The 24,796-nt window shown below is 45.5% G+C and overlaps 2 protein-coding genes across 2 annotated transcripts in view; one reads left to right on the forward strand and one right to left on the reverse strand.

Annotated features, from left to right (window-relative positions):
- LOC8037623 (multidrug resistance-associated protein 1) overlaps positions 1-12,688 on the forward strand; it is a 106,822-nt gene extending 94,134 nt beyond the window's left edge. Inside the window, exon 24 of the mRNA XM_040207238.3 lies at positions 11,933-12,688. Coding sequence (XP_040063172.3) covers positions 11,933-12,035 — 103 coding nt within the window. The 3' untranslated portion in view covers positions 12,036-12,688. The remainder of the gene's footprint in view (positions 1-11,932) is intronic.
- A 552-nt stretch (positions 12,689-13,240) lies between these two features.
- The window catches only part of LOC8034149 (ubiquitin-protein ligase E3A), a 45,729-nt gene continuing 34,173 nt past the window's right edge, over positions 13,241-24,796 (reverse strand). Inside the window, exons 14-17 of the mRNA XM_029995789.4 lie at positions 22,060-22,215; positions 20,312-20,385; positions 18,729-18,872; positions 13,241-15,710 (exon numbers count right to left, since the gene is read on the reverse strand). Of these exons, the coding sequence (XP_029851649.2) occupies positions 15,590-15,710; positions 18,729-18,872; positions 20,312-20,385; positions 22,060-22,215 (495 nt within the window). The 3' untranslated portion in view covers positions 13,241-15,589. The remainder of the gene's footprint in view (positions 15,711-18,728; positions 18,873-20,311; positions 20,386-22,059; positions 22,216-24,796) is intronic.

Below are 24,796 nucleotides of genomic sequence, written 5' to 3' on the forward strand. Positions count from 1 at the left end.
CACAGAACATCGACAAGAATGAAGAATTTCCAGTGTTGGAACCTGCAGCATCCCCAAACACCAGCACCACACAGAATGTGCACGCGGAACCTGATGCGACTCCCGCACCGACCACCGACTGTCTCCAAGGCTCCGACTACACCTCAGCACGCAGTTAGCGAGGACGGCCCTTCCCCGAGCAGCAGCCAACCACTGAAGCGACCGGCACCGGTTGACACAGAGGCACCTTCGCGTTCAAGCGGGTCCTCAACACTACTCAACCGTGTTGGCGACGGAGACGTCGCCAAAAAGAAGGCATCGGGGTCCCGTGCCAAGCCGAACGCGAAGCCAGGAGCTACCTAAAGTGTAGCGAGTGACGTTCAACGCTGAAATGCGGCCTCTATGAGGACGGATAGAAGCTAAGAATATTCCCCTAAATTTCACAACACTAAACGTCCGAGGTCTAAGATCTCGTGCGAGACAGGTGCAACTTTGTCGGCTCTTGCAAAGTGAGCGGCTGGACATTGTTGCGATTCAGGAGACAAAGATAGAGTCGGAGGAGGCCACAACAAGTGCGCTCCAGCCTTTTCTACACAGGTATGAAGTTTGTGTGAGTCACGCTGTGGGCTATCGGCTGGTTGTTTCTTGTTTCTCCGCAAAGACTTGAACTACACCTCGCTCTCGTGCACGGTTGACACTGAAGGTCGTTTTATCTGTTGTGACATTTACTTAGAGGGAATTCACTGGCGGCTGATTTGCGTTTATGCCTATAATGACTCTTCTAGTTGACTTTCATTTTTCCAAAATTTAGATGCTTCTCTTGACAACGACAAATGTATTGTTCTCTTTGGCGACTTTAACTGTGTATGCGAAGCCCACGACCGCTCGACGATCAGTCTGAGACGCGACAACAGCAGTATCGCTCTCGAGAATCTTGTGCGCCAACATTGCCTAAGTGACGTCGGTGCTTCTCGAACGTCCATCAATCGCTTCACGCGCCTGCAAAGTTCTGGCCATGCACGCCTTGATAGAATATACCTGTCTAGTTGTCTTTTGGAACACACGTTTGAATATTTGGTAACGCCGGTATCCTTCTCTGACCATTGTGTTGTAACTGTCAGGCTAGGCGAGAAACGCAAACAAATGTCTAGACCAAAATGGGCGCTGTGGAAGTTAAACAGCAAAATTCTTAAAAACAATGACTTTAATGAGAGACTAATCACCTGTTTTATGGCTATTCATAGTAATACCGATCTTTCCATTTTTGCACAGTGGGATAGTTTTAAGCAAGAAGCTAAAAACATCGCAATTGAGTGTGCGTGTATTCAGGCATATCATGAGAAAGCTGACAGGCGTGCACTTACACATAGCCTTCACGAACTGTATGAGCTGGAATGCGAACAACCAGGTAGTTTTCATGAGGAAATTTGCTTTCTCAAATCTGAGCTCCAACGCCACGAGCTTCAGCGTTACCGAGGAGCGGCCGTGCGATCAAGATGTCAACGCCTTGTATCGGCCGAACAACCTACTAAAAAGACTTTAGATGACGAGCGCAGACACGTTTTAGCTAAAGAAATTCCGGAGTTGCTATGTAACGGCGCTTACTCAAGAAATACCGACAACATTATGACCACATTTACACAACACTATCAAAATTTGTTTGGTCAGGTCTCCCCCTCATCAAATGAAGAGTATACGCCTCTCGTTTCACTGCTGCCCAGATTGAGTGACGAGGACTCCGAACTATTTACTAGACCGTTTTTTCTCAAAGAGATATGCCAGGCCGTGGGGTCTCTTCCTAGCTCGAAGGCACCTGGACCAGATGGCCTCTCAGCAGAATTTTATAAGCAACACATAGACATGATATGCCCATTCCTCCTTCAACTTTTTACAGCTTCACTAAGTATGGCAGGCTACCTCCATCGTTTTATCAAAGTCACACCGTGTTAATACCAAAAAGCTCCGACTCTGACAAGTTAAGGACTGTTGAAGGGTATCGCCCAATAGCGCTCTGCAATGTCGATCACAAAATATTTGCCTAAATTCTCACTAAACGCTTACAATGTGCCATTACAAGAGTGGTTGGAGCTCATCAAACATGCGGGATTAAAGGCCGCACAATCCAGACAAACATTCACGTAGCGCGATCAGTTCTTCATTGCTGCGACAGTTTACAAGATCAAGTAGCCATGCTTCAAATTGACCTAGCGAAAGCTTTCGATCGCCTAAGCCATTTCTTTTTGTTTGCTCTTTTAGAACACATAAACGTAGGAAAGGTCCTCCTAGGGATACCTCAACGAAATTTGAAATATTCCCGTCGTGTTCAAAAATAGGTTGAATATGATCCACAATATCCGTTAAATGACAATCGCACGTTTGTATTTTGATCCTGGCGGCTGTATTTTCCGTTATAAACGGCCCACTCCGGCAAGCGCTCGGGGAAGGCCCAGCTTAGAGCACGTGACATCTAACGCAATCGTGACGTAGGTCGTCTCAAGACGAGCAAAGCTACGGCGAGGCTGACGTCGAGAGGATGGCCTAGTCGTTCCAGCCACCAAAGCGGCTGCTTTTGCACGAATTTTGAGTGACGGGTTAATCTTCTATAATCTTCTAGGGGGACAATAGCGACTTCTGCGACACACAAAAGGGATTCTCGGGAAGAGGGGAGTTCCTCCTTGCCCCCTTCTCTCGTCGTGGCCGGAGACGAGAAAACCTCCGTCACTAGCTGTCAAGGTTCCTAGACGAGCATTACAAACGAGGCGTTAGCGACATCCACCAGGTGCTCTTTGCTAATCGTTTAATTCGTTTTAAAATTCCTTTTCGAGACTTTTTTAACAAGATATTGGTATGTTCCATGTGATACTGCTCTTTTGAACACATATTCGCCTCGAGATCGAACCGTGCCGCCACCATGCGGCCGAAATTGGAAACGCGCCAATGCGGGGATACCGCCGTGCGTCGTCTGCTACGGGCGCGCGCTCAGAAGCACGGATCTCGACGACGCAAGCCCGATTTAGGCTGAGCTTGACATTCCTGATTAAATGTTTTATGTTCTTGTTGCCGTTTCTTCTTACTAAAGGTTGTGTTGTATCGTTTGCCATGCGTAGAAATTCAGCAAAGCGATTATTATTAAGTCAGAAGCTTCCATAATCTTAGTGTGTTGTTTTTTATACAATCGCTGGTCCCACGTATTTTTGTTATCTCGCACAAACCGCGGCTTTCATAAAGCATTGAATGTTCAGTGGGTCTGTGGTTTTATTAGAAAATTAACCCGACTGATCGCTATCCTTCCATAGACTAATCAATCAATAAATCCGTACGTTGATTTTGCCCCGGTCATATTGCGTGAAAGACGTTAAAACTACACATTGTTTTACTGGTTTTACTATGTCATAAATGGCATATTGCATTCCCATTCTAAACTTCACGTTGTGAGTCCTACATAAATATGAACACGGGAAGCCTTTTAAAATGAAGTATTTTTTAAGTTATTATTCAAACAGTATAATCACCCTCGGCGAAACGATAAACGGCAAACCACGCTGAAGTGGTTTACCGTGCAAGCCGGTGTCACAAAAGAAGTAAAGACGTCAAAAATATTACAGCAGGCATATTTTAGTCCTTATTGACTTTTTCCAGCACAAGACTCCAATTGACCGGCAAAAAAATTGCAATTAAAGCATGACTCTAATGTAAAGGTTAATCGTTGAACTGCCCCGTCCCGACTAACGTCAGGTGAGGGCGGAGGGTGATCGAAAAGTATCGTGAAGGTCGCTAGCCCTCATCAGTAAAAGAGTATCACTGCGGCCGATTCTGTCTGTGTCGTAATGCGCGTCGTTTGTTTGGGTTGCATAGTCTACCGTGTTTGAATGCAAGATTATTTAGCCAGAAATGTATAGTATAAGCCTCTTGACATCCGCGGCCCTCATCAAGAAAATCGAAGCGGGTGAACCCACACTACCGAGAAAAGCATTTAATAATAGGAACATTGCTGCGTTGCTCGGTTACACTCGTTTATTACAGTCACGGCATATATATTAGAACAGTTTGTTTCACTTGTTTCAGTTGTCCTGCTAACCGTGCAGTTTGCAGATTTTAACAAGAGACACTCTCTCCTCATTGCAACGCAGTAGATTTGTTCAGACTCCAAAACAGTTACCCACACTATGGCACAGTAAAAGGGCAGAGGAACTCAATAGCATGGTAATTTCCAATACAGCGCTAACTTATCTTCATTCTAAATATTTATATTACTGCAAAAGGTAGACGTTAAAAAAAGCATAGAAACTGCGATTTCACAGTACCAGTATTATGTTATCTGGGTTGGAATTTATTTTTTTTTTATTCCCACGTTGATGAACCGATACATTCATTTTAAAAGAAACAAATATTTAACATAAATATTCCAGTTCAGCCGGAGACAGGCATTAGTCGTGGTGATCCATGCTTTCCAGCGTCTGCCTAGAGCAGGCGACGCACCCACAGAAGCGATTATATAAATTTGGGCCGCACGCTGGTAACACCGATTCGATCTTCACTGAAGCACCGAACAGTACTGCATCTTTTTCCGCTAGAATTGTTTTCCCAGCGATAGTATGCGACAAAATAAACGCAAGAATCTACGCCGGGGAGTGGCGGAAAGCATATAGCGCTCGATAGGCAAAACTTTGTTAAACATTTCTAAAGCCCCTAAAACCTAAGGCGGAGGCTACAAAGGGGGGACAATCACAAGACGTCACGTCTTTGTCCCCCCTTTGTAGCCTCCGTCTTGGGTTTTAGAAATATTTAACTTCAGCTCGCCTGATTTACTACGTCATCTTCAAAGCTTCGTCCCAGATTTGAGTCAGCGACCACCCTTGCTTGTGCTGTTTCATTCATGGAGCAGCTCTTTGGCTGCCGCCAGGTTATCTCTTGTGAGATAATTAAGCCAGTCATAAATTAAGGCACGGGTAATTTCCTTCATATAGGTTTTGTGAGCATTGCACTGACTGTTGAATTACCTTTGCTTTCTCGGTCATAGTCAAATATGTCTCATTGCATCATAGATACGAAAATTTACTCCCGATTTAAACTAAAACGGAGAATAGCATTACAAAAAAAAAAAAAAAATAGATTAATGAGATTAACTTCCACTAGCTCGCCTGTGCGCAACTTTTATTATTCCAGTCATAGGTAGAAACATTAAGTTCCCGCCATCTTGCTCCTGGATTTCTCTTTCCACAAGGAGGATAGAAGGGTAGGAGAGGGCATGACGTCGGCCGCGTAGCCTCCACAAGCCATGCTCCCTTGACGCCTCGCCTCTTTCTCATTTTCCTCCTTACTCTCCTCACTTACCATGCCAACGTGACCACATCACGTGACCGTAGCTAGCATTGGTCTTGCTATGGGGTGCTAGAATACACCACAGTCTAGCCTTCGATCTGATAAAACCTACCGGACGGAGCGCGCGCAAGCTTGGAAGGGGTCCTTCTACAATCAACCATCCATCTCACACGTGACATGTCACGCGCACCAATCACCAGACAGATCTGCAGTCACGCTGGGCACAAAATCGTTTAAACTTTTTATGACTAGGCTTCACCAATATTGCAACGTGCCCCCTCCTAGTACTTCTAACCTCCTTGGTGGAGAGCCTATGGGGCGGCCGTTCTCCTATCCCCGCTTTGATGATGATGATAGCGCGACCGTAACGCCACCTCTAGGTCGATCTCGAGGCCAATAGACCAAAAAATGAGCGCCGAAATTTCGTTGTAGTATCCCTTTAACGGTATAAAAATATGTTATTCCGAAGCAATAACTAGATTAATAGTAAACGGGGCTCCTTCCAAACCAATTCACCTTCATTCATCTGTAAAGCAAGGATGTCCCTTGTCTCCCCTTCTGTTTGCATTATATTTGGAGCCTCTGTGTTTAAGTATACTGAAAAGTACAGACGTAAAAGGTTATAAATTGTTATCTCATGAAGTGAAAGTTCTGGCTTATGCCGACGATGTAGCTTTTCTCTGTATTGATAAGCAAAGTATCGACGCTGCATTACAATTAACCCAGCAATTTTGTAAGGCAGCTGGAGCGCTGGTTAACACCTCCAAGTGCTGTGGACTTTGGTATGGGGCTTGGGGGACAACTCCCTCGGATTATGCAGGAATGGCGTGGTCTGGCGTGCCAACTACTTACCTTGGCGCGCCACTAGAATGTGTTCGAAATAGCTCACGCTACTGGACAGAAAGTGTCAAAAAACTTAAGCGCAGAGCGGACATGCTGAAGCCTAATCATCTTTAGGTGTTTGGCCGTGCTACTGCATGTAACATTTTCCTAGTCGCAAAACTGTGGTACGTGCTTCAGGTTATTCACTGTGCCCGAGGACACCTTCAGCGTTTCCATAGGATATTTGCGACCTTCATATGGGACTCTTCATGGGAGCCAATGCGGCGCGACAATCTGTTTCGGGCTATCGAAGCGGGAGGACTAGGCTTAACCCATTTATTTGTACGGATAATTGTTTCACGTTTCATGTTCCTCAGAACGTCTTCCCACCCGTTCATTAGGACCTTTCTCCAAACTCACTTGATGGATCTCCTCCCTGACCTCGTTGTTTCATCCGATCATGTGGCAATGCCGCGACCTTTTGGCTTTCTCAAAGAAGTTGTCGAAGCTTTTGAGTTTTTGAAAGTGCGTTTTTCTTTGGATTACTTATTCACCGTTTCCAGAAAAAGAGCTCTACCATAACCTAATAGATTCGCTATTTCCAGACCCTTTATATCGCAGCCACTATCCAAACAGTACCGATCAAGATGTTTTAAAACGAGTTCGCAGGATGCGCGTTCCCCCGACTGCAAAAACATTTTTCTTTAAGCTTCATACTAACACATTACCCGTAAAACCATGGCTACGTGACAAAGGAATTTTTGTACCGTGGTCGGTCAACTGTCGTTTATGCAACACGCCAGAGACTATTGAGCATTGCTTTATTTTTTGCACAGATGCATACCTTTTCTGGGATATGCTTCAAAGGACTATCAAAAAGGACTTGTATATCAACGCATACTCTATTCGTTTTCTTCCTGTGGAAGATCCAGACACATTTCCCTCAGATTTTTTTATTTTGCTTGGTATGCATAGTCTCTGGAAGACTCGCATGATAGACAGAAACGCTGAACCACCAAGAACTACCAAATCAAATTTTATCGAAACATGCAATCACGTAATAAGTGTCCTTGATGAACTCGGGGAAAAGCCAAGATGGTACTGGCGACTTGAAAAGTGCCTTTTGTTTCCTGATTTCTGATACAGCCGAGTCAGTCCTGCGCACCCGAAGAGCTATGCAAATTTGTCTGAATTGTAAAAGTGCTGGTGAAAATGTATCTGAATAAGCTTGTATAATCTCAGTGCATTCTCGTTTCAAAACTGTAACTATGATCTATGTGCCCACCGTCTGTGCTTCCATGCAATAAAGAAAAAAAAAAAAAGTGCCACAGTAGCTCAGTAAAAAAGACGTCCGCTTCATACTCGGTAGGACCGGGATCGATCCCCCGTGAATTTTTTTTTTTCAAACATTTTCCGATGTTTACACATTTTTTTTTTTTTTTTTACAATTATCATGGAAGAAAAAAAAAAAAAAACAAATGTTGTGGACGACACTTCGCTGAGTTAAATGGTATGGGATTTCCTTTTTGACACTTGCGAACTCAATGTAATCACTTTCCACAAAATGCAAGGAGCATATAAATCAGGTAGCGTCCGCTTTCCGAGGTGCCGGTAAATGTTCTACAGGAATTGCAGCCAGCCATTGGTCCCGATCCCGTTGATCTTTCGGAAACTCTGCCGCACAATGCCTTTTTTTTCGGATGCAGGACATGTGAGCCAGCTCTTCACGCAACATCTTGGGTGTATTCTTTTCGGAGCCGATCATGGAAATTCACCACGGGCACTCAATACTCATCTCCAACTCCTCAATGTACAAAACAACTCATCTTGGAGTTCAGAACAACGAGCGGAACAATCATAACTGCAAAAGCGAACAGCTGGGTCCCGTACGCCGCATGTCGTGTCGTCTGCTACGGAGAAGAGAGAAAAAAAAAAAAAAAAAAAAAAAAAAACGCACGGTCGGGTGTAGTCACGTGACTTCCGCCACTCACTCTCTTCTCTCCACTTCTCCGACCTCCGTCGGGTTTCGGTTTCGAGCAGTTGCGTCTTTTGGCTTTATTAAAAAGTACGCTACTCCGTTGCAAAATATTAATTGGGCAGTCCTCCGACACCATAATGAAGCGTCTGGCAAAAAATGGAAAAAGAAATTTTGGGAATGTCAGTGTCCCTTTAAAGCAACGGTTGTTATAAGCTCTTCCAACCACTGGAAACAACGTCCGTTGTTGACGTTGTAGTTGTTCATGTTGTAGTTGTAGAAGTTGCTGTTGATGTTGTAGTTGGCGACGTAGGGCATTTGAAAAAGATTGCCCGCTGCCTGTGGGAATCAAACCTGGGTTAAGAAAAAAAGAAATAGCAGATGCCAAAATGCCTTTGTGGCACTTGAATGCCAAGAGCTCGTGCCAAGAGGCGCGCATTCACACACTCTGGATAAAAAAAAGAAACAAAAGCCTTCGAAACAAAATGGTCTGATGTCTATTTTATTCCATACGCTTTTGTTCACAAACCCCATGAAGCGCAAACACAGTGCCCAACGACCTTGCCGTAACGTACTATACTGTGGATGAACGCAGGACTGCTCCATTTATTTTGTTGTCGCATTCGAAATAGGCGAATCAGTATTTGAATATAGCAATTACATTTATAAATCCTCTCGATTAGGATAGCTGCGACAAACCTGTCGTATACACGCTATAGTTCACATCGGGGGCGGATCCAGAGGAGCCTCCCCCATGGAAAGGGGGTACAGAGAGGGAACAGCCGCAGCACACATCATTGCGTGTTTGATCTTTGCCTGAACGCACGTATAAATAGCAGAGACAGGTCTTTTCTCCTCAGCGACACGAAGTGCCGCAATTCAAGACGCGATTGCGATATCTCCCGCTTCGAAGTGCGAGATAATGGAGCGTTGATTTAACTCTGCTCGCTTCGCATGACCGCAGACTCCGATTTAGCACTGTTTTTTGGTAAATCCAGATAAACCACGAGAATTAACCCCCGAATCAGTTTTATCGAAATCTATCCTTGAATAAAAAAAAAAAAAAAAAACATTGCTAAAAAAAAATTTCATCTAGTACTAGTTTGGCACAAAACACTGCCTGAAATGAACTGTCCGCGAGGCTGGTTTTTGCTTCCCAACTTCTCGTTTCTTTTTTTCCTCGGTACGGAGAAGTTTTTCGATTATTTTGGTCACGCGAACATTCTGCGGAGGTTGGGAAGCCACATGCCCCCTTTTCTTCGACATAATATCCGACAAACCCCATTTTTTGGCCAACACTAAAATTTGTCACCAAAGAACACCGAATCTGCGAGAAAAAGTGAACCCTGAAAAAGCGTCCACGAATTTCAACAAAAATAAACACCGAGAACACGAAACCCTACCAAACCTATGAGCTAAGCAGCACCAATGCGTGGAGACGCGCTCGAAGCAATGAAAGCTCTAGCTAGACGGCGCTCTGGAGGTTGTCCAGGCCGACTCGAGAAAACAATCGGAGTTTATCGGGACTTGTGTTAACGAAGGGCATAAGATTCTCCTACCTCCAATGGAGCATGCGTGAATCCAGTACCGATACGAGCAGCAGCCTCTTGGACAGTTTAGTGTGGGCGGTGCTCCCGTTCAAAACAAAATAAAGCTGTAGTACGGGTTTTCTTCCTACAAATCTTAAATTCACTTTTTTTTTAATTTTTTTTTTTTTTTATTTTGATAAAATTAGTTTGGAAGTTAATTTTCGGCTATTTCATTATTTACCAAAAAGACTCGACCCTACTCATGTGCGACAGAACCTCTGATCACTGGCGTCGAGTTCAATTAGACATCTCTTTCGGATCCTCGTAATAAATTTCAGATTTTCAGACTGCCACAAGAAATTTGTGCGTCGGCTATTAAGTGACGAAACATTTGCCAAAAAGCTCTACACCAGAATGCGTGCTACAATAAGGTCTTGGCCTACAAAAGAAGCGAGAATATTTTATCAAATTATGTCCCGAGTACACTTCTAGCCTGACTCTATTGTTTCAACATATAACCAGAAAAACAAGCACTAAATTAGTTAAGGGCAATATAAGAAGGCTTACCATTTTCGCTGCGCTGCACGTGATGTATCCGATAAGGTAGAAACGGGCAAGCAAGACTTGGTAGGCTCAGACACTATACAGAAACAAACTCTAATCACAAATCCTGGGAATCAAATTCAATTGCTTGTTGCCATTCAGGGTGGCCATAAGGTCTAGGCTTGAGCACCTTCGTCTAAGCCAATTTTTCAGTGTCCCAATGCAGGGACCCGAAGAGATCGGAGTGACAGTCAATAATGTTGAGATTGTTCACAATAGGGAGTTTTTGTAGACTGCGTTCCCCCCTCCGCTAAGCCCTCCGCAACGAAGCCGATGGCCTTCACTGTAGAGTTCCGGGTATCGTGGCGGGTTGCGGAGACCGTTGCAGGACGGCGAAAACCGTCTGCGAAAACTTCCTATTAACGCTAGCTGCTCTCTTTTTACCTCTCCGACTGAATTCTCGGGAATGGCAACAAAAGGTTTTCCAAGTTGATAACCCGTTGCCTTTCCCACTCTGAAGTGCTAATGGTAGCTTGGAGGCAGCTCGCCTGGACAGGGTGCCCGAAGGAAAGTAATGACCCTCAAAGATCAATCGCCCAGACGCCTTCCAAAGGGTTTCCTATTTCTGTCGTGCTCAAATCTGCTTATTTTCTACATCCTTTTTTCTGTTTGAAGATGGTGACATTTAATCCCTTCAGGTCGGGTGAAGCCCTTCGAGGACAACGGTGAAGGTCGTCGCTACTCTAAAGCCAATGGACCTTTTCCACATACCGACGGCACCAGGCAGTGGCTGCACAAACTAAAAATCGAGGAAGTGACCTACCTGCGCTACCAATCGATAATAGGAGCTACGCTACCAGTTTCTTCGCTCTCTGAGCAGCGGCGCCTGCCCAACGCGACTTGAAAGAGGGGCATCCGTGGCGTCCACCCAAACGTCGTGTTTTCCTTTCCGTCGACATTCGTTTTTTGTGTAACACAATTATACATATATGCTGCAGTTACGTGTTCTACTCGCCGATATACAGCCTCCTTCCGAATTTCCTCGATTTTTCGTTCCGACTTCCGCCGCTTGGCATCCGGCGCTCGCGCGTGCGCAAAATGCTTCTCGGAAAAGGTCCATTGTTAAATAGAAACAGGCTTGTCGTCTTTTTCGATGCTGCGCTGTCACGGGGATGCAGGTGCACCTTGACGCTTGGGGGCCCCTGCTTATAATCTTAATTGGCAAGTCGCAGGAAAATACACCTATACATGGTTTGGACAAACAGCTCGGAGGATTGACTGTAAAGTGTTCAAATTACGAACTTTGAAAGTATGAATTTTCTGAGCTCGGATAAGAATGTTTAGAATTCATCAAAGTCTCGTTCCAGGTTCTGTTGTGTGCAGTCTGCACAGCATCACCGGGGGGTGGGAGGGGAGGGGGGTTCATATGCCTTGGGTGGGGCTCAAATCAAGTCCCCCCCCCCTTCGAATCAGTCACTGGTTCATATAGTTACCTACATATGAAGATCGACCGAGCTTAGAAGTGGACAACCTTCACGAGTTCAGTCGAATTTTTGTTTAAGCACGGAGCACGGCAGTGGAAGACAGAGAAACTATTGAATTAGAAAATATTTGGCCAAACCCACTATCCACTTCCAACTCAAAATTTACTATTCGCACGTGCCTACGAAATAATAAAGTGCAAATCAATATGGTATGCACCTAGTATGTGGCATACATTAGATGCAGTGCTATGCTTTAATAGCCGACTTTTCTCATGCAGAATCCTACTGATGAATGCTGGAAAAGTGGCTGAGCAAGGCACCCCCAGGGAACTGCTTCGAAGAAAAGATGGCCTCTTCTCGAGGATGGCTCTCAGGTCTTAGGTTACAGTGCCCGGACCCAGTCTTCGTCCGGTGCGTTTAGTGTCGTATTGCACGGTGCATCGAGACCGGTCCCGCAACGGCAACGAACGACGTCACAAAGGCTGGAGTGTCACACAGTCAGATGTCGCGATCCTGGTAATTAAGTGTCAAAGCTCTGGAAAAAAAAAAAAGCACGGGGGAATGCGAGTGTCGCCGTCGTCGGGGCGTCCCGACTTCCGGCTGCCGAAGACTCCGTGACTGTGCAGCTGGAGAGCAACCCACAACAGAAGAGACGTCTGCCATGTCCGCTGCCGTGACACAGCCCGGGAAGATGCCGGTGACAAAGCAGCACTTTGACGTCATTAGGCGGAAATTGAGGGATGACTTTTTAGGACGTGGTAGGCACACCAGTTGGAGACGTGTTTCAGACACCATACCTAAGGTGTAGTACAGAAAGGCTGGAGCTGCCAGACTTGTATCACCGCAAGGCCAGGATGATTGGGACGATGACGAAGATTCCGAGCCATCATTCCCCTCCCCCCACCCCACCCCTGTAATAACACGGTCATTAGATAGACTGCTTTCTGATCTGGAAGCTTCGGTGGTTTCCCCCATGGTAAACTGTGTCACCACAAGTGGCGTCGAAACAAATAAAAGTTTCAAAAAGGAAAACAAAAATTGTCTCGAAAATTATTGATAATAACTTTAGAGGATATGTAGCATCCTTAATGTGCACTTTTCAATCACTCGGAAACAATGACTCCTACGTCTCCAGTATAGATGGCCATTTCCAATCGTCCACCTTTTCGACACGGCGGGGTTTTTTTTACGAAAGAGCACACGCATCCAGCGCTTTTCTCCCCGGTGGCTCCTCCGAAGCCACGTTCGTCCATCAGGTTCTCCGAGCGATCCGACTGGTCGACTTCCGACGTCGGCAGCGCACTTCCGGGGCTTTCATTTGTCCCTAGAAAACTTTCCCATAGCGTAACGGAAAGATTCCAGACCAGGTAATCTAAGGACTGTGGCAACAAGCAGGCAGTACAATCTTCATACCATTATATGTCTGGTAATCGCTACAACAGGAAGTTGTCCGAGTTACTAGTCTCAATATTACAAACCATTTCTGTATATTCGCGTGTGCGCAACCCGCCACCCCCCGCCCCCTCCCTACCCCACACCCCACAACTCCCGATACCCTCAAGCATGATTCGCATCGCAAAAACAAAAACGTTTGCACATTTATTTTGCTAAACCCCGCCTTTACACAAAGCTTCCCTATAATTCCGAAAACTCTACATTTTGATCCTAAACGAATTTCGCACAAAATTTTCGACGTACCCGAGGCGCACCGCGATGCCAGCTCCTCGATGCGTCGCTCATTTTGTTCATCACAATTGTTGCGAAAAATTGGGTTCCTCCTTCGCACAACGGACACAGCAATTTCCTTTTTTTTTTTTTTCTCTCTCTCGTTACTTTTACCTTTCTGCACATCCCTCGGTTGCCTCGTCTCGGGATATAAAAGGAAACGGCCCGCACAAAACCGACTTGGACCGGCCATCGAACGACAAGAACATATACAAAAGAACACCGTGAAGCTCCCGCTGCAACAGGAAGGTTCCCGTATTTACAAGATATCCGTATGCACAGACAGAGGGAGCCCCCGAGGGTTGCAGCACGCCCTCCATAACCCCTTACCCCAGACACTCTACCGTCGCTTCCGCAGCAGACGCTGCCACGAGACGAATAAAGAAGGTACACTTTCGAGACTTGGTAAGCACCTTCTTTCACAGTTTCGCTGCCTCCTAAAATGACTGGCATAAAAAAAAAAAAATATATATATATAGGGGCAAAAAAAAAAATTTGTTACACAGAGAATCCTTTCCTCCTAGGGTTTCGCTAAAAACAACGAGACCAGTGGAAGAAATTGAGGCCGCACAAAAATGCACTGCAAAGTGCCTGGCATTTGAGCCCAAAAAGTAGCATTTTTCACTTTTCTCTGGCCGTAGCTTGCAAACAAACATCAGAGGGACAACGAAATGTTGCCTCCGCCACGTCAGACAAAAACAACAAAATGACAACTGCCAAAGCTTCCTTATTTTAAAGGGGCACTAAAGTGGTTTCTGAGACCGTCTATTTACGGTCATAACACAATCCAAGGGCTGAAAGCATTATAAAAAAAACCCGAGATATTGATATGCGTCCGATTTTCCTTCTAAGGGGGGACACTGGCTAGAGGGACACTGGCTAGAGGTCAAACTTTTGACCTACTCAAGTAATTGGAATGAAATTTGCAGGGCAGGTTTAGCTTCAGATGTAGGTGTACTGTGCAAACTTTCAGCTCTCTAGGACAAATTTACATACCTGCATAAGATGATGTGTCACTTTTCATTAAGGAATCCATGATATGCAAATCAAGCTATTAAGCATCATTTTGACTGCTTGAATATAAAGTAGGGGATATGGGACCTCGGGCTACCTAGTGTTAATAACTTAAATGTAAATATTTCAGGAAGAGTTATTACCTCAAACTATGAGATGCATATCTGTCCTCCGTCAATTTTTGAAAACTTGGTTTTTTATCGCTGAGGACTTCAACGTATAACAAAATAAAGTAGATAGCCCGATTCCTAAGTAAATTTAAGTTCAGAAACATCTTGATTGCTGTATAAGAATACTTTCACCTTCGAACAAAAGATTCCTTTGTATGAAATTTGCAGCAAAAAGTGGAACTGAGAAAAATGCATTCAAACATTGAACTCCTTTACTTTGTTACTGCCTCACAATGTGTGGAAAATATTTTATATCTACGTAACTATTTGGCATATGGTTATCGAATTTAGTGCAAGGGTGTATAATTAGTTTCTAAAACTGAAAACTTCAAAATTAAAAAATGAATTTTTTCAAAAAAATTTAAAATTTAGGCCCACGTCCCCCCTAAAAGGTGAAATCAAAGGTCGTGACTAGTCCATTTTTCTGCAATGCGGCGCAGAAATCGAAGGGCACCATAGTATGTGCAACAGCCAATGGCGAGCGATCGGTTCCCACGCGGCATGGGGGCCGTCCAATGGCAAAACGATTTCCAAATGTGTGCTATTCGCGCGCAATAGCGATCACTCGCAATTAGCTGTCGCACGTCCAACGACATCCTCCAACTTTTGCGCCGAATCGCAAAAAAAGGAACGGGCACATTGTGATCTTTGATTCAGTATTGAAAAGGGAGATCACACGTACGTACATTGCATTATCACCAAGAGTATCTCAGAAACCACTGTAGTGCCACTTTAAGCGTCGGTTATCTTAGCACGCACCCAATTTGGCCCTAATAACTCTGGGAAAATCGAAATGCAACTCAACGGAAACAATAACGGCCAAGCCCGTAAAAAACCTTTTCCAACTCCGTTTCGTTCGCGGCGGAAGCGAAGAGTTTTGCTCCAGATTCTCGCAACGCAGCTTCTGGGTGGTGCCGCCAACACAAGCCCCGGAGCAACGACCCTCGCTCGGTGTCCCCGGACACGACGGAGAAGTATGCGGGAGGGTGGAGTGGGGCGGTACAAGTAGGACGGCTGCGCCGAGCATCAAAACATGCCGAAGCCCTTGGAATAGTTGATGGCCTTCAGCAGTCGGTCCTCGAGCTTCTCCTTGGACGAGTATTCGGGCAGGAGCAGCACGTTGAAGCAGGTGTGGGCCGTCGGCAACCTGGAGGAGAGCAATCCCGCCGAGCTTGGTCGCCGTGCCCGAAGCAGACGAGAAGGCCACGCTCTAGAGCACGAGCGGTCACGCAGACGAATTCATAGAGCCATAAAAAGGAAGCATTCCAAGTGAAGAGTCGCAATAAAAATGAGGTGTGGCACTTTTCCTTTAATTTTTTTTCAGTTGGCGGCCACGATAAACTTTACTTTATAGGTTTCTTCGTCGCGAGTCCCCGTTCGTGAAACGAGGGCCACGTCTGACGTGCATACTATGACATGAAGCTGACAAAACACAAGCTGCATTTTTTTCTATATGTCTTCCTTTCCTTCTGACCTTGTTGGGGGGGGTAGGGGTAGGCTTACCACGGAGCCACGAGCCGCACCTGGGTCCCTGAAAGAGCCGCAAGGAGCTAGCCAGAATTCGGTTTAGAGTAACTACACTTGTGCCATTTTGGTGCTTAAAGTCAATGTTGCCAGTTATCGAAGCTCGATCCGACGTTGCACGAAACGCTTTTCCGTCCTTCGGGAACGTTAGCACCCCCGTTCACACGAACGCGAATAAGCCCGTCGACCCCAATCGTCCTTCGAACAAAGCCGACGCGTCAACGTTTGCGCGGATACGCATTGGGTCTTACGCGAAGGTGGCGTCATGCCGTGTCGCGTCTCGAAGTTAAAACGGTGTTTCAGGCACTGGCCGCACCACCGCAGAAGCCTGTCGCCCCCGTGCGGGAAGCATCGAAAAAGATACTTCCCGCACGGGGGCGACAGGCTTCTTCGACAACCGCGAGGACCGTGCCTGCTTTTTGATGCAGCACAAGACATTTCGAGACGCAAGGAACAGCAAAGCCCGAGTGTTCTGGGCTCCGTCAGACGCCTTTATACCCGACGCCTCAACCACGAAAACAACCGTTTAGCGAAGTCAGATAAAGTCCTGGCCAATCTTCCACGTATTCAATTTGCTTCTCTGAGCACTAAAACAAATTCCCGTTTAACAAATATTTCTGTTTGACGAAGCGATTTCGCCACCCCAAGAAGCAAAAATGACTAGTATCACGAATTTTCTACGTGAGAAGTTATCGGTTTCACAGAAATCGTTGCCCGCAAGTGACCGGTGTAGAGGAAAGGAATGCTGCGGCAAAGGCAACGGTTGAAACCATTATTGCGCCGCATGTTATTCTCGGTTTCAGGTCCAAACAATTAAGGCGCATTCACACGGAGAAGAAAGCTTGCGTTTCGGTCGCCATCGCCGCCAAAAAAAGCAGTCACGCAGGCCCTCCAAATGGCAGTGTCTTTCTCGGGGTATCTTGTGTTTGTCGATAAAGGATAATTTTTTATTTGTTTGCTTCGTACAATTGTTGTTGCCTAGCCTTTGTGATTGCATATGTGCTCGGAGGCAACCGTCTTCACTGATTGGACAACGGCGACGAATATGCAAACGTTTACACTTTAGTTGTACGCGGCGCATGTGAGAGGCATGGACTCGAGCGCGCACCTTAAGGTGCTCTTTCGGCGTGTTTTCGCGCAAACAAAGCTTAGCACAGTGATACGCCCGCACGTCTATACCATTGATAGCACTTCACACAGCTTGTGCAACAGTTTTCGAAGGGGAATTGTTGTATTCCATAGTGGTGGCAAAGTGTGTCGTTCGGTGGCGGCTTTTGCGCAAACGACGAAGAGTAGTTTTACAGCATTGTACAAGCACAGCAGACACTGCTTTCAGCCAGATATTCTAATTGGCTGGATTTTCTCCACGCTGAAATGCTTCCAGCCACATTCGGCTGCTGTCCGCATTCCTCGACCCGTCTACCTTTTCACCTTCCTTGCATCGAAAATAAAAACTTCAAACACAGGTCCCAGGAAAAAGACGAGGCGTCGCGTCCGGTTGCTCGCACCACGTTGCTGCGTAAAAAGCCTGTATGCAGCAACGTAGTCAAGAAGCACCATCTAGACACAAGGCTGCACATTAGCAAAATATCTGGACCCAAAACCGAGCATGCATGGCATAGCGGCAACAGAAGCGGCGCGACGGAGGCAGTGCCGAGCTTCACTGCACGCATTTTCGTCTTGCTTACGGTGTTGACTACGCGCCACTCCACTCCAAGATGAATTTGTTTTTCAACACTCGTCTGGACAAAGTGCTCATTTTCTCATTTTTCATGTACGTCCGGGCACTTGAAAGCACCCGTGCAAACAAGAGTACTACAGTAGGCACGCAATAATTCACTCACATATTTCATACTTCCGGTTAATTCAAACAAATTTCAAAATTTTGGTTGTCCCGCCATGTTTTTAATGTGTTCAAAGCTGCTTGAAAGCAAGTGTTGCTTCAATAAACTTCAGTACCTTGAAATAGCCCAACAAGCACACAACCTTCAGCTGCCCAACCCACCCTATGAAATTCACTGTTTCACAAAAACAACACCTCCTCCCTCTAAGCGCAAACAGTATGGTCCAAACTGGAAACTGGACCAGCGGCCTTCGTCAAGGCTCAAAAGTACATTGGCCCATCGTACTCGACGAACCTTGACGGAATAAACAAGAAACTTTTAACAATAGCCCAAAATTTAAAAAAAAAAAAAAAATGAATTGCTTTTTGCCAGAAGTTTGCTCTGACACTCTTTATTCATAAAATACTGCCTATTTTATTTTGCCATCGTTACTTTGAAATTTAGAGTTTTGGATAAACCCGAACTGCAAAAAATTTTACCAGCGAGCGTTTTTCGGATTTTAATGAATTTATCAGAAAAAAAAAGGAACCCTAGTTATGAGCGACCACTCGTCACAGAGAGCGTGTAGATTTGACCTCGCAAACTCTGCAAAAAAAAAACCCCTTCGGTCTAGTTGTACGCAGCTCCACGACTACCCGACAGATGGCGCCGTGCACTCCCGACACGCCTCGAATCTTTTACACGAAAGAAGCAAGCATGGCTAGCGCATGCCGAGGCTCACTCGCCCTGCGGGAAAAGTGCACGGTTACGATCAGAAAGCCGTCCGCCACGCACCGCCTCGACGACCCCGTGCGTACCTGTCGGAGTCGGTGCCGTGGCGCGCGACGACCAGCTTGAGCTTGGAGAGGCCCCCGACGGGGACGCGGTCGCTCCCCGTGGCGAACTGGAGCAGCTTGCGCTTCTGCTCCTGACTGAACTCGTGTACCAGCTCCCAGAAGTGCCTGCGCAGCCCCCGCCAGACGCTCCATGAAGAGGCGTCTCGTTTGCCGGACGACGCCGAGCGAGCACTTGCGCGACGGACGGAGATGGTCGCAAAAAGAGTGGGGACGGTCACCCGTTTGACCCGACGAGATGGCAGAAGACAGCTTCCCAAAGTGCCTTCGCACTTTCGGTAAGCCACATTCCCCCGCATTGATGAACAGCGTCACCACCTTCCTTAGTTTGCGTGCGGACTGTCGGCTATTGGCGTCACTTTTGGTGCTGATGAAACGCCCAAGTTTATGACATGGCTCGGTAAGCACGACCAAAGGCGTATTCGGGCCACATAAACCTATGCCTACTCCATTTCTTTTTTTTTTTTTTAATTTTGGTGATGTCTAAATTTATCACTTAAAAAACATTGATAAGAAAAAAAAAAATCATTGTTATTAAATGACTTGGAAAAATCACAAATATTACAAAAGGATCTGCTGCAAAAAAAATATTTTTGTAATATTATTTACGGCGCTAGACTCGTTTTACTTTACAGCTTTCAAATGCATGCACTTTAAGACGCCAAGGCCAGCATCCTCTCCTTACCTCTACTCCGCGTTGCGAAATTACATGCGCGAGAAAAGTGGAAAGGAGGACCGCTGAGAGGTAAGGAGATGTAGTCAGTGAGAACGCTGCCTTTGGCGTGCACATATGGCGACGTTATGTACCATTTTTTTGCACGCACGTTTTGAAAGCTTTCATCTAAAACAAGTCTAGGGCCATAAAAATGTTTTTTTTTGCGGAAAATTTATTATGGTTTTTAATTTTTCTAGGGTGTTTAAAAATTTTCCTTTTCAGTGTTTTTTTCTGAAAAGTGTCTAAATTATGCAAAAAAGAAAAAAAAAGAAATTTCCACATTATTACTACGTTAAAAAATTACTGATTTAGTGGATTTCAATGATGCTCAGCAAGTTTCTAATTGGAACCATGTCTGCTTTCACTAATTAAAAAGTTAATGATCAAAATTTAATTAATTATTTGACTTCCAAACCCTCCCAAAAACCAACCTGTACACGGATAAACGGTCTGGCACACTTTTTAACGGCTTTTCCCATTGGGTGCAGCAAGGCACGGGCAAGTAGGGATCTCTTGAAATGGTGCAAATGGAGCAGCAAAACCACCCCTGGGAGCTCTCTTTTGAGTATACAAAGAATGAAGATTAGGTTCCCCCGAAGCTTGGGTACCTCTTACTTGAGGAGAGCTCAAATATGAGGTTTTTCGGTTTTATCTCTGTTCGATCGAATCCACCCGGGAATTACTTTTCGGGGTTTATCGGTATTTACCGAAAAAATAAAATTCTCATTATCACCCACCACAAAAAAAAGACTAAAAAGGTGCTAAAATTAAATACACAACGAAAAAACCCGACGTTGCTGGAGTTGGAGGTTATGTGAACTTTGCTACGCACCTGATAATGGGGGTGTTTGCACAGTAACCTCCGTCGTACTCCGTGGATTCTTCTAGAGCGTTGAAGTCAAAGTTCTGAAGAGAGAAAAGCGAGCAAAAGCACCGATGCACAAAAACACCAAAGTTGAGAACACAGCAGCCGACTGGCATGCCCAAATGATGCTACAGAACATGCATGACTTGGAAGAACAACCAACCACACAGTACTGCACTAGTTTCATACTAACGAGAAAAAAAAAATTGCAAACGACCACACAAAGTGTGCTGGAATCGACAGCGGCAGCCGCTGCATCGTGGAAAGGCACGTTGAAGGAGATTTGCCTCCAGACAGTATGCTGTATGATGTTTGCAAGGGTTCTTCGCTTTCAGTGGAATTGATGTAGGAGACACGTGTGAGGAGATGCGCGCTTTAGTCGAATGATTGTGCGAGATGTTGTCAATGTTAAAGAAAGACACGGAGACACGTTTTTTTCTTGCTAAAACTTTCTTTTAGCACGGGGGGGGGACCGCGCCTGCGGCGCAAGAAGCGAAATTATACGTGCAAGCATTTCTGTAGAGGCGCGGGGAGCACGTGAGAACGGAAGCTGCGCGGCGGTAGTGGGGCAGTGAGCGAGCGTGTCCGCACAGCACAACCACATGGGTATTTCGCAATAGCAGCTGCCGGAGGGGCGGGGAGAGTGTTGCCGGAGGGTATCTGGACATAGCAAGAGTGATGGGGGGGGGCAGGGAACATTCTCCCCGTGATCCTGTGTTTTTTTTTTTTTTTAACAATGGCGCACTACAGGGTGGTAGGGAAGGGAGTGAGAGATAACCTCGCCGCAGTTAACGAGCATGTGTGAGGAACGATGGGGGTGGGAGAATGGTGCCTCTGCCATAGAGTGAGGCTTTTTTGTACATGAGCATCGTTTATCACAGCTACCGCTGTGATAAACGACAAAATATTGCGCTAGTACGGATTTAAAGCGACAAAATGTCCTTTACGATAGACCTCTTAAAACAGCATTAATGTATACATTCCGTATAACCGAAATAGACTTATAATAACGATCCTGCTTCGCAAAACTGGTCCCTTGCATCGGCAGTTTGATACCACTGAAGTTATGTCCACATATAGTAAACTTGCTACGGAACTCCGGGGTTTACATAAATGCACGCTGCGCGACACAACACAAACACGACATCAATGCTGTTTTGCATTTTACTTGCGATAGGTGGTGACAAGCACCATATTTACCGGCTCAAAGTGCAGTCTGGAGGAGCACATTATTGGCTTTAATCAAAACAGGGTCACATTTCTACGGTGCTTCGTTGTAGACTGGGGATTCGCGAACATTTCAGTCCCAAAACACCCCCGTCTGGCTCAACAACAAAGAACCCTCAATAGTATTGGTGTTGACATTAAGAAGGCAGCAGTGTAGAAGCTGACAAAGCTTGTAAACAATGAGCCACATACCAGGGAGTGTTTGGCTCGTAGTTATGCCTAGATGGATGGCTCTGCTAACATAGCGCTTGGATTGTAACTTCACTGGGGGCGGGGATGAACTAGGAAATTTGCGAGCCCGGGGGATCCTACGAGGGTACTCTGGGGAATTCAGCCTGAGAACTTGTGCTGTAGAATATAGGACGACCTCTACGGCGGGTAGCCAAGCAGAAAATTTCCACTCTACCTAGGGTAGACAAAGTGAGAAATAGAAAGAGACTAAGAAAAAAAAAACGAGTTCTAACCAGCTGCAAGTACGAGGCATTTACCTTGCTTCCGCACACAAGCAGCTCCACTTCTTCCGGCCGGAAGAGCGTCTCGAGGGGCGAGTCGTCCGTGACCAGGAGAAATCCGCGCCGGAAGGCGCGGAACTGCTTTTCCACGCTCTTGTTGAGCAGGAAGTCGGCGTACAGGTCCACAAACTCCTGCGTACCAAGGCACCCCCTTTCGTGACCATGATGCCCGGCTTGCAGAAAAAATCCAAGTGCACTTAACCTATCGCGTAATGTCTGTCACAGCGACATGTCCTCAGCATGCCGCAACTGAAAGTCGCATTCTTTGGAAAGGCTATGGACTTTCCGAGGTGCCATACGCCTGCTTAAACGGTTGTCTGCATGCGCCGACACAGCGGGGTGTCGGCTACAGCCACTGTCAAAGGGCGAATTCGGGTGGTCGATTGCCGGTGCGCCCTTGCCGGTCGCACAGGCGACCAAAGACGAGCTGGTGACGCACCACCTGACCACTTGAACACAAAGCAGCGGCAACTGATGTTTTTGTTTGCCTGGGTTGCACGTGAGCTTTGTTAACTTTTTCCTCGATTAACCTATGGTACAATGAGGATATTTTATGCGTCAACAACACAAAATCTGACTCTCTGAAATGTGTATAAACACAAGCTGCTTCGCAATATTTTTCGAAATATTAACATTACCACAGTCTGCGCAGCTTACAGGATCTTGAATTTTAAAGTTAATGGGAGGGCAGATTAATCAATTAATGTGGTGCTGCCCGCACACGCGTCAAATTCCAATGTGATTTGCTTGGATTTTCAAGGAACTGTTGCCATCCATTATACGAGGATCTTAAGGAGGCATGCCAGCGTCACTTTTCATATTTTATTGTAACCCGTTTGTTTTTTCATAACCCCCCCTTTTTTTGTTGACATTGTAATGTGTGTTTAAGTGTTGAACTGCATCCCCATCCATACAGTATTTGTTGTCCGGCGGTGTAATAACGTTTTGTTACGCAGTAGTAAAAAAAATAATGTAGGGATAGTGATCCAGCCCATGTCCCAGAGCAAACTGACCTAGTGTAAGCTAGACAAATTCTTCCAAAAATGCTTGCTTCCTTTCAAACATTAATTATATTTATCGTCATTGTTTTTGTTATCTTGCCTTGGAGCACAAAATAGTGTGTTTTGATGATTCGTTTGCGACTCGAACCCACTATTTGCCGCTGTTGTATTGCAAATACTTTACTAATTGTATAAGTATTGGAAATACTTTACTAGGGCTAGAGTATTTGAGCATTGTTTTGCAACTTAAACAACTTGCACTCGCCAGCCTTTGACCACAGAAACGCCCTTGCCGAAGACATGGCAAGACGCTTTGCTTGGAAATGACCACCCGAATCTGCCAAAAGTGATAACGGGAGGGCATCTCTTTCGAATGCCTGGCCTCGAGCTCGCGCTCGGTGCATTTTGACGCATGCTCCGACTGCGCATGCACGCTTGAAGTAGCGGGGGAAAGCAGCAACGCTATTCCCCAGGGAGGTTCCCACTAACAGCTGTTGCTGTAATAAGCATGTCTTGATTATATTTGATGAACTTACAAAATGTGTTGCAGATTAGCTGGGCACGTGATGTGTATAGGTAACGTTGTGAGGTCACGTGACCTTCTGCGACCATGTTACGTGACCTCGTGATGTCATGACGTCCTAACGGAAGGGTGACGGGTGGCACCTTGATTTGTGTGTCGGTCAAGCTCGTTGTTCGGGCGTAACTTGTCACTTTTCTTCAGCAAACCCAGCCTAGAACACATTCTGCGTTAAAGTGCGGTCATATTGGGAGAAGTCTGCACCACTGCCACCTCACGCCAGTTTCTGCTCGTTTTTGTTCCTTCTTATTTTCAAGTAAGCCTAATGGCACCCAAACTCAAATTTATTTATTTACCCTAAAGGCCCTAAAGGGCATTACATAGGGGGAAGCGATGATACAAAGTTTTATACAATTGGGTAAAGTGGAAAAAATAACAAAAATTACATAGTTGCCATAACAATGTTAAACAAGCAATAAACAAAATAACAAGAACACTGGATGAAAACATAACACAAAGCAGTACTATACTCCGCGAGAGGAGATGATCCGTGATAGAGATTGTGGAAAAATGACTTGCAAGCAATACATCTTCCGTACAGCAGTTGGGTTAGGTTGAGGTTACGTTTTACAATGGAAGTATGCGAGAAGTCCCGGGTTATAAATCTTGCAGCTTTATTTTGAAGTAAGAAATAAAAAAGATAAAACAAGAAAAGTTCTAACAGTCCCAGCTGTGCTTGTACACTGGACGTTAGTTCCAGCACTACTCACAACTCCGCAACATAGCTGTCGATCACTTCTATCGAAGTTGTATCAGTTGGCTCTGGGAATTGGTGACATTTTGAGACTTACAACCATCTCTGGCAAGTGTGGTCCCCGGATCGACGACTCTTGAAGACCTCCGGAGATATCGCGAAGGATGCTGCTTATTTGATTTCACGAAAAAATTAATGGCTGTATTTCAACCCATCGATGTAACCATCATATGAAGAATTCGGTTTTATAAAGAAAGCAGAAAAGGCAAAGGTCCAGTCTTGGCCTTCCTGGATTATGCTGCTGTTTTTTCGGCGTCGCAAAGACCTCCCTTTGACTACAGTAAACCACATAAAGATTACAAATTTAAAAAAAAAAAACAAAAAAAAAAAAAAACCAACAGAATATATTATTTTATAGGGATGCCGCGAACCACCCTA

Source organism: Ixodes scapularis, unplaced genomic scaffold, assembly GCF_016920785.2.
Source record: "Ixodes scapularis isolate PalLabHiFi unplaced genomic scaffold, ASM1692078v2 PGA_scaffold13__105_contigs__length_92229423, whole genome shotgun sequence".
Classification (NCBI taxonomy): Eukaryota; Metazoa; Arthropoda; class Arachnida; order Ixodida; family Ixodidae; genus Ixodes; species Ixodes scapularis.